General features: G+C 36.9%; 1 protein-coding gene across 2 annotated transcripts in view; it reads left to right on the top strand.

Annotated features, from left to right (window-relative positions):
• The window catches only part of LOC136025087 (hypoxia up-regulated protein 1-like), a 101,202-nt gene that overhangs the window by 68,797 nt on the left and 16,484 nt on the right, over positions 1 to 15,921 (top strand). For both annotated transcript variants that reach the window (XM_065700804.1, XM_065700805.1), the window contains exons 6-8: positions 433 to 700; positions 4,143 to 4,710; positions 15,204 to 15,351. In XM_065700804.1, the coding sequence (XP_065556876.1) occupies positions 433 to 700; positions 4,143 to 4,710; positions 15,204 to 15,351 (984 nt within the window). The remainder of the gene's footprint in view (positions 1 to 432; positions 701 to 4,142; positions 4,711 to 15,203; positions 15,352 to 15,921) is intronic.

Genomic DNA, 15,921 nt, shown 5'->3' with positions numbered 1-15,921 from the left:
AAGGGTACTAGCCCTTTCAGTTTCCAATCGAATGAGTCTTTTTCGAAGTTTCTACAACAACTCCTTCGATACAAAGTGCCCTGGTCTAAAACCAAAAAAATAACAATAATACATTGTGTCCACATCGCTCTTTATTTAGGATAGCACTGCCTATGATTGAGGAATCGAAACAAAATATTAAGTTTTAGCTTTTTGAGTTGATTTTTACTTATTTTAACGATACTAAGCCAATAAGTGAAAGTTAAAGTTTCTAATCCAGTTAGAAACTCTGGAATATTTATAAGAATTCAAAAAATTCTTGGTGGCTCAAATGGGTTGAGTCCTAGTTACCTGGGCCGACGAGACCCCAAGGATAAGTACATATACATTTTTTTCTCTTAAAAATCACCTTTTCAATACGATAACCACTGCCTGAAATATCACGATTTGTAGGTACTCTGAGACGAATCCCCAACTGGCTGTTGTTGGCGTGGGATTTGATCGAACCCTTGGAGGATCTGAAATCCAGAGAAGACTTCAGTTATATTTGGCAAATGCGTTCAATGAGATGGAAAAGACTGAAAATGACGTAATGAAGAATCCTCGAGCTTTTGCAAAGCTCTTCAAAGAGGCTGGGCGTGTGAAAAATGTCTTGAGCGCAAATGCTGAACATTATGCACAAATAGAAGGTCTTTTAGACGAAAAAGACTTTAAACAATTAGTAAGAACATTTTTTATTTGCTAGTGTAATCTTCAAAAAGGCAGAATGATAGATAGAGTTTTTGAAATACTGTAAAATCTTTCCGTTGTAAGATACTAACTCAACAAAGTAGTAATCCTAACTCACAAAAATGTATTAAATTAAAGAGGGGAAAGAATACTCAAGGTTTTTTTATAATTAAGCGAAACACGCTCAAGAATTACCCTTAGATTAGATCTCGAAAATCGTTTTCATAGCCATAAAACCAAGGGACCGGTGACACAATGCGTTGGGCCAGTATAAATTGAGCTATATAATTGCACTTTAGGGGGGGTATAAGGTTAGGGTCCCTGTCGAATTACTTTAATTCCACCCTCGTCTTCTAGCGTGCAAATATATAGCTCAAACTATATTATTATATAAACCAAAGGTTTATATACTTACTAAAGGTTTATATATAAACCACAGGTTATATAATGAAATATAAATGAAGGTTATATTTCATTAGGATTAACTTCACTTCTTTGGTGTGTTCCGTTTGATTTACAAGTACCAACTAAAAACCGATACACCCACAGGTTTTCAGCCAACTTAGGCTAACTGAAGTAAAGATAAATAATAATCAACATGACATAAGACAATTATTATCTGGCTCGGGCATCAACTCTGCGTAGCTGTGGAGCCAGGGTCAGAGTATGCAGCAAGTTCATTACTAAAAGGGCAATAAAAAAGGATTTTAGAGTCCGTGTTACGATTATTACTAGAAATAAAAAAGAATAAATAAGCTCTGTCTCCAGTTATCTTCAAACTTATTGTCACTGGTTTTCATTCAGGGTTTAACTGGGCAGTACTTGCTCATTGAGGATCCAAGCTGTTTTTCTGGCCCATGGGAAGAGGCGGAAAGGTAGTTCTTATGGGTTGGAGGAGTTGCCAAGGCTGTAACGTAAGCAAGAAATGTTTCAATTTTATTTAGAGTTGGTAGGTCTCGTCTCGATATTTTGACTGACGAATTCAGACGGCTTGAACTGGATTTATTAGGAGTTTCAGAAACTCATATCCCAGGGTTAGGAAGCAAGAAATTGGGTGACATAGAGTTTGTTTACTCAGGTAGGAAGGATAGGGTACATAGACAGGTATTAGGGCTCATGATGAATAAGGAAGCTGCTAAGTCTTGTTTAGGCTGGGAAGGTATTAATAATAGAATAATAATTGCTCATTTTATGACTAAAAAGTTCAGGGTATCAGTTATAGCAGTATATGCCCCTGTTGAACCAACTGACGGAGTTAGTAGTGACTCAGATGAATTTTACTTACAGTTACAGGAGCAAATAGACAGGGTCCCAGGTAGAAATATGGTGTTTTTACCTGGATATTTTAACGCCTAGGTCGGTAGAAATAGGGATAGATGGCATCCTAGCCTAAGCAAATTTGGTGTAGGAAAAGAAAACTGGAACGGCTACAGACTTTTGAAATTTTGTAGATATAACGATCTAGTTATAACCAATACGGTGTCTGATCATAAAATGGCCCATAATTTGACATGGTATTCATGCGATTGTAAGACTGCAAACCTTATTGATTATGAGTAAGCATTCAATTCTGCTTATAGAAGAGCTTTAGCAAAGGTGTTATCCTTATATAGAATACCAGATAAATATATTTAAGTTATTAGTGCTATGTAAGAGAATAATGCTGCCGCAGCTCATGTAGCAAATGAGGTTAGCAGCTGGTTTTGTATTAAATCAGAAGTTAAAGTTGTGTTCTATCCCCCTTTATTTTTATTTTATATACCATTTCCATAATGGAAACCAAATTAAGAAACACAATAAAGGCAATGGGAGACCACGGAATTAAATGGGGAGGGAAAGCTCTCCTGGATTTTGATGGTGCTGATGATTTAAATATACTAGATGAAACTGTGAGCAAAATGAATGAAGTTTTAGAGGTTTTGCGAGTTCAGGGGGCTAAAGTAGGCTTCAAAATTAATGCTAAGAAGACTAAGTCACTAAGGCTAGAAATAAATGAAGACGAAAAGGTGACGTTGGGCAACGAAATGATTGATTAGGTTGGCAGCTGCACTTACCTTGGAGGTATAATTTGTAAAGACGGTAGTAGCAGTGGAGATGTTAAAAGTATAATAGCCAAGGGTCGGGTTTTTGTTTCGCAGTTAAAGAATAGGAAGATAAATCTGCAAACCTAGATTAGAATATTGGAAGGTGCAGTGATAACAGTGGTGAAATATGGTTCTGAAATATGGGCATTCCAAAAGCGAATGAAGATTTAGTATATGTTTTCCAGAGACATTGCCTACGGATTGTTCTGGGTACCCGGCTGACTGATCGTATTTCAAACAGTAGGTTGTACGAAAAATTTGGCTCAATCCCGTTTTCTAGGGCTATAACGGAAGAAAAGTTGAAATGGCTAGGCCACGTTCTCCGGATGAAGGATGACAGAATGCCGAAGTTTGTCCTTTTCGGCCAACCGTCTAGGGCTACACGGAAAGCATGTCGTCCTCATCTGGGGTGGGAGGAAGTCATAAAGAAAGATTTAAAGGAAATGAGAACTTCCCAAAAAGTTGTAACGAGGGAGGCTTTGGATAGATTGGGATGGAGGAGGAGCGTACGTAGCTGTGTTGGCCTCTGATGGCTATGTGCTGCAGTGAGTTGTTAGTAGTAATAGTAGTATTAGAGGTGAAACGAACTCATTTTGGCCTCTCATTCAGACTAGCTGTCTTGATTTTTTCTCCAGTTAGTCTTGGTTTGATGGCAATTTGATTTTAATTTAAAAACCTGACATGCCTCGAAACCGTGCATCGTGCGACGGTAATTCAGATTTCAGGTTTTAGTATCTGCTGTACCCCTATTCGTTTAAAAATTTGTACCTTTGGGCGATAATCTAATGTCTGACAATTCGCTATATTACTTTTGATCAGGCTTTTGGTAATTGTACAGATTGAATTTCGGTTTTACCAAAGTTTGAAAACAAAATTGTTGAAAGTTTGAAAAGAATGGTCAGTTGATCTATTAGAGAGACTTTATATATATATATGTATATATATATATACATACATATATATATATATATATATATATATATATATATATATATATATATATATATATATATACATATATATATGTATATATATATATGTATATATATATATATATATATATATATATATATATATATATATATATATATATATATATATATATATATATATATATATATATATATATATATATATATATATATACATATATATATGTATATATATATATGTATATATATATATATATATATATTATATATATATATATATATATATATATATATATATATATATATATATATATATATATATATATATATATATATATATATATAATTTCGTTCTAGGCTTTTGCTACTTAAATAGTTTTTGATCTTTTGGTTTTAACTTTCATTTGTTCCATTCAAGGTGACACGAACTCAACTTGAAGAACTGTCAGCTGATCTATTAGATAGATTGCAAGGACCCCTTCTGCAAGCTCTGGAAACATCTGGCCTTACTCTGGATAGAATTGAACAAATAATTTTAGTTGGAGGAAATACTCGGATGCCCGCAGTGCAAGCACGCTTGAATGAAATCACTGGCCGTGAATTGAGCAAGAATATTAATGCTGATGAAGCATGTGCTCTTGGGGCTGTTTACCGCGCAGCAGATTTAAGCACAGGTTTCAAGGTCAAGAAATTTGTAATTAAGGATTCAATAATGGTACCTATTGAAGTAGACTTTGAGCGTCAAGTGGATGAGGATAAGAAAGGAAAGGCGGTTAAAAGAACATTGTATTCATTTTTGAATCCTTATCCACAGAAGAAGATCTTGACATTCAACAAGCATACGGAAGATTTTGAATTTTATGTTAATTATGCTCCTACTGAACAAATGAAACTGAATCCGCCAATTTTGAACATTAGTGTGGTTAAACTGGATGGAGTCAAGCGAAGTATCGGAAAGAATACTGAAAACGGTGCTGAATTTAAAGGTTAGTTGGTAGCTAAGTTTTCTCTCAATGATTTGTCGAATTATAAGGATCACAAAGCATATACAATTAAAATGTTAAGTGGAATAGTCTGACGAAGCAGTTGGAATATAATACGGATTCTTGACCTGCCACAAAAATTTTTGAAAATCTAATATAATGTTGCCACTAAGTCTACTATACTTATACTATTGTTTAGCAACCATTAGGGTCAAGAAATAAGCTGAATAAGGCTGAAAACATAAAATATCGGTAGGATTCATACTTTTGCAGAACTGGAGAAGAATGGGAGGACGGTACTAAGATCAGTCAGATGGGTTTCAAAGAAGAACTTAACAAAATTTCCCAGTGGACTCTCCTTTAAAGAAAAAAGTACCCTTGTCGCAAAACTGTTGGCTTTGTGTACCTCTGAGTAACATGGATAATAAATTTTTCAAATCTGTTACTTTATATATAATAAATATAATTATGCTTTTCTTGATCGACCCATGTATTGGAGGCGGTCCTGCAGCAAGTACTCTAAATTTTTAGTTAAGTATCAAGTATTAAATATTCATTTTTTTTTTTACTTAACTATCAAATAATAAGTACTCCTCAAATTCTTACCATGTACTCGGCAAAATTTTTACTTAAGTAGTACTTTAAATACTACTTCAAGTACTTATTCTATATATATATATATATATATATATATATATATATATATATATATATATATATATATATATATATATATATATATATATATATATATATATATTTCTAATATCAAGCCCATGCTACTTTTTTGTTCAAGTCATTCTGAAGGCTTCTCAGCCCTTCCCGTTGCCTAAAAATGCCCCCCCCCTCCTTCCGCCATTCCTCTCCCGGATATTTTAATCAAGAACCGGACTTTCCATTTTATCGTTTTTAATAATTTCCCTCCTTTGGCTGGTACACACCCAACGAAGTTCAAAAAATAATCCTAACAGATTTTCAACGCAACGGCTTGAATGGAAAAGACTATCAAAACAATTAAGAGCAGTTATAAAACTCATGATTGGATCAGACAGATCACATGACAGGATTAACATAGTGCACGCAGAGTTGAACTTCTGGCGATTAGTTTTTATCAAATCTGGAGCGTTTGAAGAAATACAGGGTTATTTTGAAACGTGTGGGAATGGTGGAAAAAATAGGGGAAATAGAAAAAACTTCGGATTGGGTTTAAAATACATAAAAGGTAATAAGTAAGCTCATTTACTGATTCGTAAGTAAAAACCCTTGCAACAAAAAAAAACAAAATTTAAAAGCAGGGAGTCGAGTGATTCAGTTGCAGACTTTTTTAATAAGAGAAATCGAAGCCCAATATAAAGGAGCAGCAAAAAATCCATACTTTCGGCAGCTAGCTGAAGATCACTGGTTGTCAGCGTGCTGAAAGAAGAGAAACTGTCTCAAGTTTTCATCGTAAGTTTCAGACGTATGGCTTCTACATCCTTTTGGCTGGTTTTCACTCACACTCAAGCGAGCCGCATGCTGCGTGGTCAATTCAGATGGTTGGTAAAACTCCCTACAAACATATATAATCAAATTACGGGCCGCTGATTCAGACGCTTTCCATACGGTTGGTCAAACTGCAGAACTTACAACTTATCTATTTCTACCAGCAGTTTTCACGCCATGAAGTGACAAAAACTATGAGACTAAGTCGAAAATCTCCCGGGAAAAAAGGAATTAAAAAAAGTAACTTTTCTCTGTGGATGGTGTATTCGGTTGAAGGTCGGCTTCAGTATGGTTTATTTTGGAAAAAAGTTACTTCCAAGCTTTGGGCAAGACATAGGGGAGAATTAAAAGTCATGAAATCATGAGAACAAGACTAAAAAAAAAATCTTACCGCTTCACTACCCAGATTTTTTCAATTCAGGGTCTTTTTGCTTCTGATTTTCCAGATTAGGTAAACTGTACGTAAAATCATAAGCCATATTCTAGGAATTGGGAATCTGCTGACTGAATTTTTTCTGACTAAGACAGTCTGATTTTATTGACTCATCCCAGGTATTCCCTGGTGGTCTAGTAGTGCCAGGCCTTTATTGAAAGCCGGCATGCAGATATTTCCTTAGTACATGTATCTGTTTTTCAGAACCTAACGCAGCCCTGTGGTTAAAACATGAACCAAGCGAGTCAGAAGCTCTTCTTCACGTTTAACCCCACATATTTGTATAAACGAACGTAAGAGGCCAATACCACAATAGCCCCTCTATCAACTCAGAAATCTTTAACAATGAAAAATTTAAATGCAGAAGGAATACAAAGTTGGCACATACCGTTCAAAGTTTTAGGCTCCTATTGACTTTGAGAAGAACCAGGCTTTCGAACCTATGATCTGCCAAGGAGCTACGCCTTGGACAGAGAATCATTCCTCCCTTTGAAAAATGACGCTCCTCTGGCGCTGATGTAGGCGGTATGCAGTTGAGCTTCAAGAAAACCAACTCTACCATAAGATATTGTCTCAAAACGTACAGACTTTTCTAGAGTCGCTTGGATTGCGCAAGACTTCAACTCTTGTTGTTTCCATTTCATTCGACTGAATGCTGGTCAAACTCCTCTTCGTCAGACATTTCAAAGAAACTCTGTGGAGATCTCTGTAACTCAAATCCAACAACGTCTTTGCTGGCACTCTGTTTAATTCCTGTGACCTCTCTATGGACTAATAGCCCAGTCTGTGTGACCCCTTTATGGACTGATGACCCAGTCTAAGCCATCACTCTATAGACCAGCTATAGACTGATCACTCAGATTCTAGACTGGATCATGAGTCCATAGCGAGGTCACCCAGATTTGCAGAATGGGTCATCATTCCATCAAGAGATCACTCAGATTTCAAGAATGGGTCATCAGTCCCTGGAGTAATGACCTGTTAAAAGATGGAATAAGGCTAATTATGACACTAAAGAAAAAAGACACTTGACATAAATGCACAGGTGCAAATTGGCAGCAAATAGGAGTCAAGTTACCTTCAAATGCTTGTGGAATTTGGTCGTTCCATTTATGTGTCTTTTCACGGTTTTGTTGGGGCAAAACTTGCAGGATGCTTTCAGAGACCCGTCTTGGTCAATTTACCCCTTCACAGTAGAGTACCTCCCTTGGAGTATAAATGGAAGCTGTTGAGCCATGCTGACTTTTTAGTTAGATCGGGATTAATGACGCTTATGACCACGCTTGTGACATAAAAGGTCCTGCTTCTTCTTGAAACATGCTGTCGGGAATCCGGTTTATTCGCCGCCATCTGTTCTGAGCAACTTGTTACCGTTTTTGATAATAGATGGCTCTATTATGCGATGTTTTCTTGTACAATGCCAAAGCACACGCACAAAAAACTTTTGTGTCAAAGGTAAAGTATTTGAAAAACCAATACATTGTCAGCATCTAATCTTACTTAAGTATAAAGTAATAAGTACACCCTAGAGTTTTTACTTAAGTACAAGTACAAGTAATGGAAAATGTTACTTAAGTTGTACTTCAAGTAAGTGATAGCACTGATTGGAGGAATCGTTTGCACCTTTCAAGAGTCTAAGATTGGATAGTTTCTTGTGTATCTGTAAGAATATTAAGGTGTTGGTTTTGGGTGATGCGTGCGATACTTCCACAATCCCTCGGTAGTAAATGAAACAGAATACATCCTAGGTATACCTGTTGTGTGAAAATCAGCTATGGTCTGAAAGCTGGGAATTTTTCACGCCTCCGAATCGACATCGTAGTCATGGATGGTTCCCTTTTTCTTAACCATTTGACTATCAAATTTATTTTTGACAGAAATGTAGGGGGTTTTAAGGTTCATTCTATTATTCGTAAGTAGCCTTTTTTTTTCGGCTTTTGGCTGGAGTTCAATTGATAGTAACCTTGATTTCTTTCAATACTTCTAAGTTTGTGCTAATTTATAATAAAAGTTCTATACTGTCAAAATCATGATAATTTTAATTATTTTAGGGAAATCTATCCCTGTGTAAAAGATACTATAGTGTTTGCTCTGTTCTGTTACGTGGGACATTTTACTGATTGTTTTTATTAAGATTTAAAATTAAATAATTTATGAACCTACTAGTCTAATAATACGTTTAAGATTTATTAGTTTCGAAAGTGAATGTGTCGAGAACTATCAAGAAATTATGACATTCTTTAGTCACAAATCCTAAAATTGACGGATTTATATCATAATTCATGTGTCGCTTAAGAGGATTCGATACCTTAGGCGTCATTTTGTTCGCCTCAACATTGGTTGACTGTCTCAAAGGCAAGGGGTCTGATAGTTCTTCCAGGGGACTACTTATCATTGAAAACTACAAAGAATTTGTGATTTGATTGTGGAATTTGATTAAAAAGACAATGGAATTGTGTCGGCTAAGTTTTCAATCAAAGCGGGCTGCATCACAAAAAATTCGAAGAGCTGTCAAATTGATCAAATGACATTTCTTTTGACGTTATTTTTGGCGTTTTCCTAGCAGGTATACCAGAGCGTTTTAGGGCCAAGCCTTTCCTGAATTTTAGCTATTTTTCAGCTTTTTCAGGGGCTCCGTAGACGAATCTCAAAGGAAAGATGGAAGAATAGGATATGAGACCCCACTTTTTCCGTTGTCCTTGTCTGTAATAAGCAAAACGAAAAAAAGAGAAGTTTTGAAAAATAAATACACAAAAAATCCTTATTTTATCGCTACTGGCTTTGGATTACTTTCCAAACGGTAGTCCAAATTGTTTAGAAAACAATTTGAAAAATAAGGAAAACCCACCAGAAGCTGTAATCTAGAACCTGGATCGAATCTAGGATTTTTTTTTTGTCGGGGGAGGGGGTTCAAAAAAAATTAGAACGCATCAAATATTTGTTTATATTAATTTTTACTACGTTGTTACGAGTCGGACAAACATTTCGGGAGGGAGGTTCAAACCCCTACTCCACCCACCTGGATACAGCCTTGTCTGGAACAAAATCATTCCATTAAATCCATCGTGTCTGCAAACAGTATGGTTCGGAAGTAAACTTTGTAACATGTTTCTATAATTTAAATATGTACCATTCATCTGAAGTTCGCAATATATCTCGGAATTTTTCACTGTGAACTTGTTAACTTTTCATTGAGAAGGTCCATTTTTATGACACTTGGTATTAACCAAGTGACATATAGCAATCGCAAATTCTGTCGGTCTGTCTGTCGGTCCCGGTTTTGCTACTTTAGGCACTTCCAGGTAAGCTAGGACGATGAAATTTGGCAGGCGTAACAGGGGCCGGACCGAATTAAATTAGAAATAGTCGTTTTCCCGATTCGACCATCTGGGGTGGAGTGGGGGGCCCGTTAATTTGGGAAAAATAGAAAAATTGAAGTATTTTTAACTTACGAACGGTTGATCAGATCTTAATGAAATTTGTAGTTTGGAAGGATATCGTGTCTCAGAGCTGTTATTTTATATCCCGACCGGATCTGCTGACATTGGGGGGAGAGTTGGGAGGGGGAAACCTAAAATCTTGGAAAGCACTTAGAGTGGAGGGATCGGGATGAAACTTGGCGGGAAAAATAAGCACACGACCTAGATACATGATTGACATAACTGAAACGGATCTGCTCTCTTTGGGGTAGTTGGGGGGGGGGGGGTTAATTCTGAAAAATTAGAAAAAATGAGGTATTTTTAACTTACGAACGGGTGATCGGATCTCAATGAAATTTAGAAGGATATCGTTTCTCAGAGCTCTTATTTTAAATCCTGATTGGATCTGGTGACATTGGGGGTTGGGGTTGGGAGGGGGAAACCTAAAATCTTGGAAAACACTTAGAGTGGAGGGATCGGGATGAAACTTGGTGGGAAAAATAAGCACAAGTCCTAGATACATGATTGACATAACCGGAACGGATCCGCCATCTTTGGGGTAGTTGGGGGGGGGGGGGGTAATTCTGAAAAATTAGAAAAAATGAGGTATTTGTAACTTACGAACGGGTGATCGGACCTCAATGAATTTGATATTTAGAAGGATATCGTGTCTTAAAGCTCTTATTTTAAATCCCGACCGGATCTGGTGACATTGGGGGAAGTTTGGGGTGGGGTAACCTAAAATCATGGAGAACGCTGAGATTGGAGGGATTGGGATGAAACGTGATAGGAAAAATAAGCAGAAGTCTTATATACGTGATTTACATAATTGGAACGGATCCGCTCTATTGGGGGGGGGGGGAATTCTGTAAAGTTAGAAAAAATGACGTATTTTTAACTTACGAAGAAGTGATCGGATCTTCATGAAACTTCATTGTTAGAAGGACCTCGTAGCTCAGATCTCTTATTTTAAATCTCAACCGAATCCAGCGTCATTGGGGGGGGGGCAGTTGGGGGACTGGAAATCTTAGAAATACTTAAAGCGGAGAGATCAAGATGAAACTGGATGGGAAGAATAAAAACCTGTCTAAGATACGTGACTGACATAACCGGACTGGATCTGCTCACTTTGGTGGAGTTGGGGGGGGGGGGTTAATTTTGAAAATTGAGGTATTTGTAACTTACGAAAGGGTGACCAGATCTTAATGAAATTTGATATTTGGAAGGATCTTGTGCTTTAAAGCTCTAATTTTAAATTCCGACCAGATCCTGTGACATTGGGGGGAGTTGGACGGGGAAACCGGAATTCTTGGAAAACGTGAAAATTGGGGTATTTTTATCTTACGAATAGGTTATCGGATCTTAATGAAATTTGATATTTAGAAGGAATCCATGTCTCAGAGCTCTTATTTCAAATCCTGACCAGATCTTTTGACATTGGGGGAGTTGGAGGGGGAAGTCTTGGAAAACACTTGGAGTGGAGGAATCGGGATGACTGTTGGTGGATAGAATAAGCAAATGTCCTTGACGTGTGATTGACTTAACCGTACTGGATTCGCTCTCTTTGGGGAAGTTGGGGGGAAGGGTTCAGTGTTTTGGCGAGTTTGGTGCTTCTGGACGTGCTAGGACGATGAAAATTGGTAGGCGTGTCAGGGAGCTGCACAAATTGACTTGATAAAGTCGTTTTCCCAGATTCGACCATCTGGAGGGCTAAAGGGAGAGGAAAAATTAGAAAAAATTAGGTATTTATAACTTACGAGTGGGTGATCGGATCTTAATGAATTTTGATATTTAGAAGGACTTCGTGACTCAGAGCTCTTATTTTAATCCTGACCGGCATTAAGCCTCTGATTTTCCTTTTAAATTAACCTATTGATTCGTAGAATTTTTTTAGAGCTCATACCATATGAGCTCTTGGGTCTTAGCTCTTCTTGCCTCGTCACAAGTGCCATATGAGCTCTTAGCTCTTGTTTTAACCAGGTTTCATCCTTTTATTTAAACGTATAAGAAATTTTGTATTTTTCTTGATAGGATTGTTGCAGTTGTACTTTTGTCAAAGGTCATCAGTTTGAACAAATCATCACTTAATATTAAGAGGAAATGTCGAGCACTAGGGCCCTTTTTATGGCACCTGGTATTAACCAAGTGACATATAGCAATCGCAAATTATGTCTGTCGGTCCCGGTTTTGCTACTTTAGGCACTTCCAGGTAAGCTAGGACGATGAAATTTGGCAGGCATATCAGGGACCGGACCAGATTAAATTAGAAATAGTCTTTTCCCGATTTGACCATCTGGGGGGGAGTGGGGGGGCCGTTAATTCGGAAAAAATAGAATAAATGAAGTATTTTGAACTTACGAACGGTTCATCAGATCTTAATGAAATTTGATGTTTGGAAGAATATCGTCTCTTAGAGCTGTTATTTTAAATCCCGACCGGATCTGGTGACATTGTAGGGGAGTTGGGAGGGGGAAACCTAAAATCTTGGAAAACACTTGGAGTGGAGGGATCAGGATGAAACTTGGTGGAAAAGATAAGCATAAGTCCTAAATACATGATTGACATAACCGGAACGGATCCGCTCTCTTTGGGGTAGCTGGTGGGGGGGGGGTTAAGTCTGAAAAATTATAAAAATGAGGTATCTTTAACTTACGAACGGGTGATCGGATCTCAATGAAATTCGATATTTAGAAGGATATCGTGTCTCAAAGCTCTTATTTTAAATTCCGACCGGATCTGGTTACATTGGGGAGAGTTTGGGGTGAGGGAACCTAAAATCATGGAAAACGCTTAGATTGGAGGGATCGGGATGAAACTTGGTGGGAAAAATAGTCAGAAGTCTTAGATACGTGATTTACGTAATTGGAACGGATCCGCTCTATTGGGGTCGGGGGGGGGGTTGTTAATTCTGAAAAATTAGAAAAAATGACGTATTTTTAACTTACGAAGAAGTGATCGGATCTTCATGAAACTCTATATTTAGAAGGACCTCGTAACTCAGATCTCTTATTTTAAATCTCAACCGGATCCAGCGTCATTGGGAGGGGGGGCGGAAATCTTAGAAAATACTTAAAGCGGAGAGGTCAGGATGAAACTGGATGGTAAGAATAAAAACCTGTCTAAGATACGTGACTGACATAACTGGACCGGATCTGCCCTCTTTGGTGGAGTTGGGGGGGGGGGAATTTGGAAAAATGAGGTATTTGTAACTTACGAAAGGGTGACCAGATCTTAATGAAATTTGATATATAGAAGGATCTTGTGCTTTAAAGCTCTAATTTGAAATTCCGACCAGATCCTGTGACATTGGGGGGAATTCGTGTCTCAGAGCTCTTATTTCAAATCCCGACCAGATCTTTTGACATTGGGGGGAGTTGGAGGGGAAAACACTTGGAGTGGGGGAATCGGGATGGAGCTTGGTGGATAGAATAAGCAAATGTCCTTGATACGTGATTAAAGTAACCGTACCGGATTCGCTCTCTTTGGGGGAGTTGGGGGAAGGGGTTCAGTGATTTGGCGAGTTTGGTGCTTCTGGACGTGCTAGGACGATGAAAATTGGTAGGCGTGTCAGGGAGCTGCACGAATGGACTTGATAAAGTCGTTTTCCCAGATTCGACCATCTGGGGGGCTAAAGGGTGAGGAAAAATTAGAAAAAATTAGGTATTTATAATTTACGAGTGGGTGATCGGATCTTAGAATTTAGAAGGACATCGTGACTCAGAGCTCTTAATTTAAATCCTGACCGGCATTAAGCCTCTTATTTTCCTTTTAAATCAATGTATTGATTCTTAGAATTTTGTTAGAGCTCATACCATATGAGTTCTTGGCTCTTAGCTCTTCTTGCCTCGTCACAAGTGCCATATGTGCTCTTAGCTCTTGTTTATCTTTCATGTGTTGTTTTCAACCTAATTTTGATTTGCATCCCCAGAATTCACCTTCTCAAGTTCTAAGACATTTATAGAAACCCTAATATTTGTAGGAGAGAAATATACGTTTTGCTTTTGAGTGTTTTAATTAATTATCAGGTATGACTAAAAGTCTAGATAGATGTGCTGATGATTGGAAACCTCTGTGAAAAAGTAGAAATCTTGTCTGTCTACATCGCTCGAGCCATTGCTGAATTATGTAGAGCTCTTAACTTTGGATTTATCATTTGGAGGTGCAAAAGGGCTCTTATTCAATAATTTTTATTTGGAACATGAAAAGTTCTTAAAATTGCGATTTTAATGATATAATATTTTACTGTCTATATCCCAAGTTTCAATGTACTTACCTTTCGAAGAACAGTAAAAAGACAAAAAGGAATCCTGTGTGAGTAAACCAAATCCCTTTCAGAACTGATACAATCAGGATAGATTTGTGTCGGGGTCGGCTCAAATTTGATAGAATGCCAAAATAGGCATATTTTACGGCAGAAAGTTTAGAAAATATAGATCGTTATCGAAAAAAACGTCCCCCTTTCCTTTCAAAATTTCCCAGGCAAGACTGAAAGGTTTTAGTCGGAAATGTTTTTTATTTCATTCTCCCCCCCCCCCCCTCTTTGACTGATTAATAACGGATAAGATCTATCTTACAAGGGAATTATACCTAACCACCTTCTCCAATTTAGTCTAGTAGCCTAAATGTGTTTTAATTTCTTCTTTTTTTCTTTTTTTTTAGATATTACGCTTTAAAATGTGTCAATATATTGTAAAACTCGCAAAATAGAGGTTATAAAAGATTCCCCAAGAAAGTGCTAGTGATGTGGCTCTTAATTTACGATTCGTTGAAGGAAAATTGTAATTTTTGTTTGGGCCTACTTATGTTTATGAATGTGGTGAATGCGTTCAAGTGAATTTTCATTTAAATCAGTTTACATTTTCTTCTTAAAAAACGGAACGAATATATTTTGTATTCAACAGTCAAAATATGTGTTTGATTAGGAGTTTTGACTAGAATTTTGAAATATGTAATTGGACGCAATCGATTTGGTATCTAAGAGACTCAATTATCACAACTATGGAAAAATAGGTTCGTAATGTTCTTAGAATCTTGTTGGATAGTTAGTTGACAACCATATTGATATAGAGTTACACTGGATCAGCGATTATTGCTAAGATTATTACTAAATGAATTTTTTCGTTCAATCCAGCTAATCCTTTTTATTTATTTATTTTTTCTAGGTATTAAAGTCCATTTCAACATAGATGAAAGTGGTATTTTAAATTTGAATTCTGTTGAAAGCACATTTGAAAAGTTAAATCCTGACAACGAGACTGAAAACGCCACATCTCCTGAAAATCCTGAAGCAAATACAACAAGCGTCAATAGGTAATTTTTTTTTTGCGGCCTTGATTGTATGGATTTAGATTCTTTTAAAAATATCCAAAAACACTGAGCATCTTCATGACTGTAATTCTGTAAAAACTCGATGAAGGGAGGCCGAAATGAGCTTGGGTATTTGATAGAAACTTGGAAAGTAGACTACTTAATCAAGGCTATAATTTCCTTATAAAACAAGGCTATAATTCTGGGGATTATTACCACCGTAATTGGCTTGGAAGAAATATAAGAAAATCGTATTGTAAATGCTCTTGCGATGAATAGAGGTTTAATTGTATCTTTCGCTGGTGATAGCCTGGTGCCTACAAAAACTCGAACTCCGTCCTTGCCGGTTGTGTTCCTAATGGTAGCAATTTGTTTTCTAGATAAATTATTATCTGGTTGTAAGTGTTTGATTTTGAACTTATTGAAAACCAATTTCATGATATTTGGGCGTTTACAGCCGCCATTGAATGTAGATAGGGTAGAGGAGCTAATTTCCCTTTTTTATCTTTTATTACAGTTTTTTCCTTTTTTTATTTTTTAAATTTTTTTGACGTCATATTTTAGTTTTTTTTT

Source organism: Artemia franciscana, chromosome 3 (genome assembly GCF_032884065.1).
Source record: "Artemia franciscana chromosome 3, ASM3288406v1, whole genome shotgun sequence".
Lineage (NCBI taxonomy): Eukaryota > Metazoa > Arthropoda > Branchiopoda > Anostraca > Artemiidae > Artemia > Artemia franciscana.
This window is presented reverse-complemented; position numbering and strand designations above follow the sequence as displayed.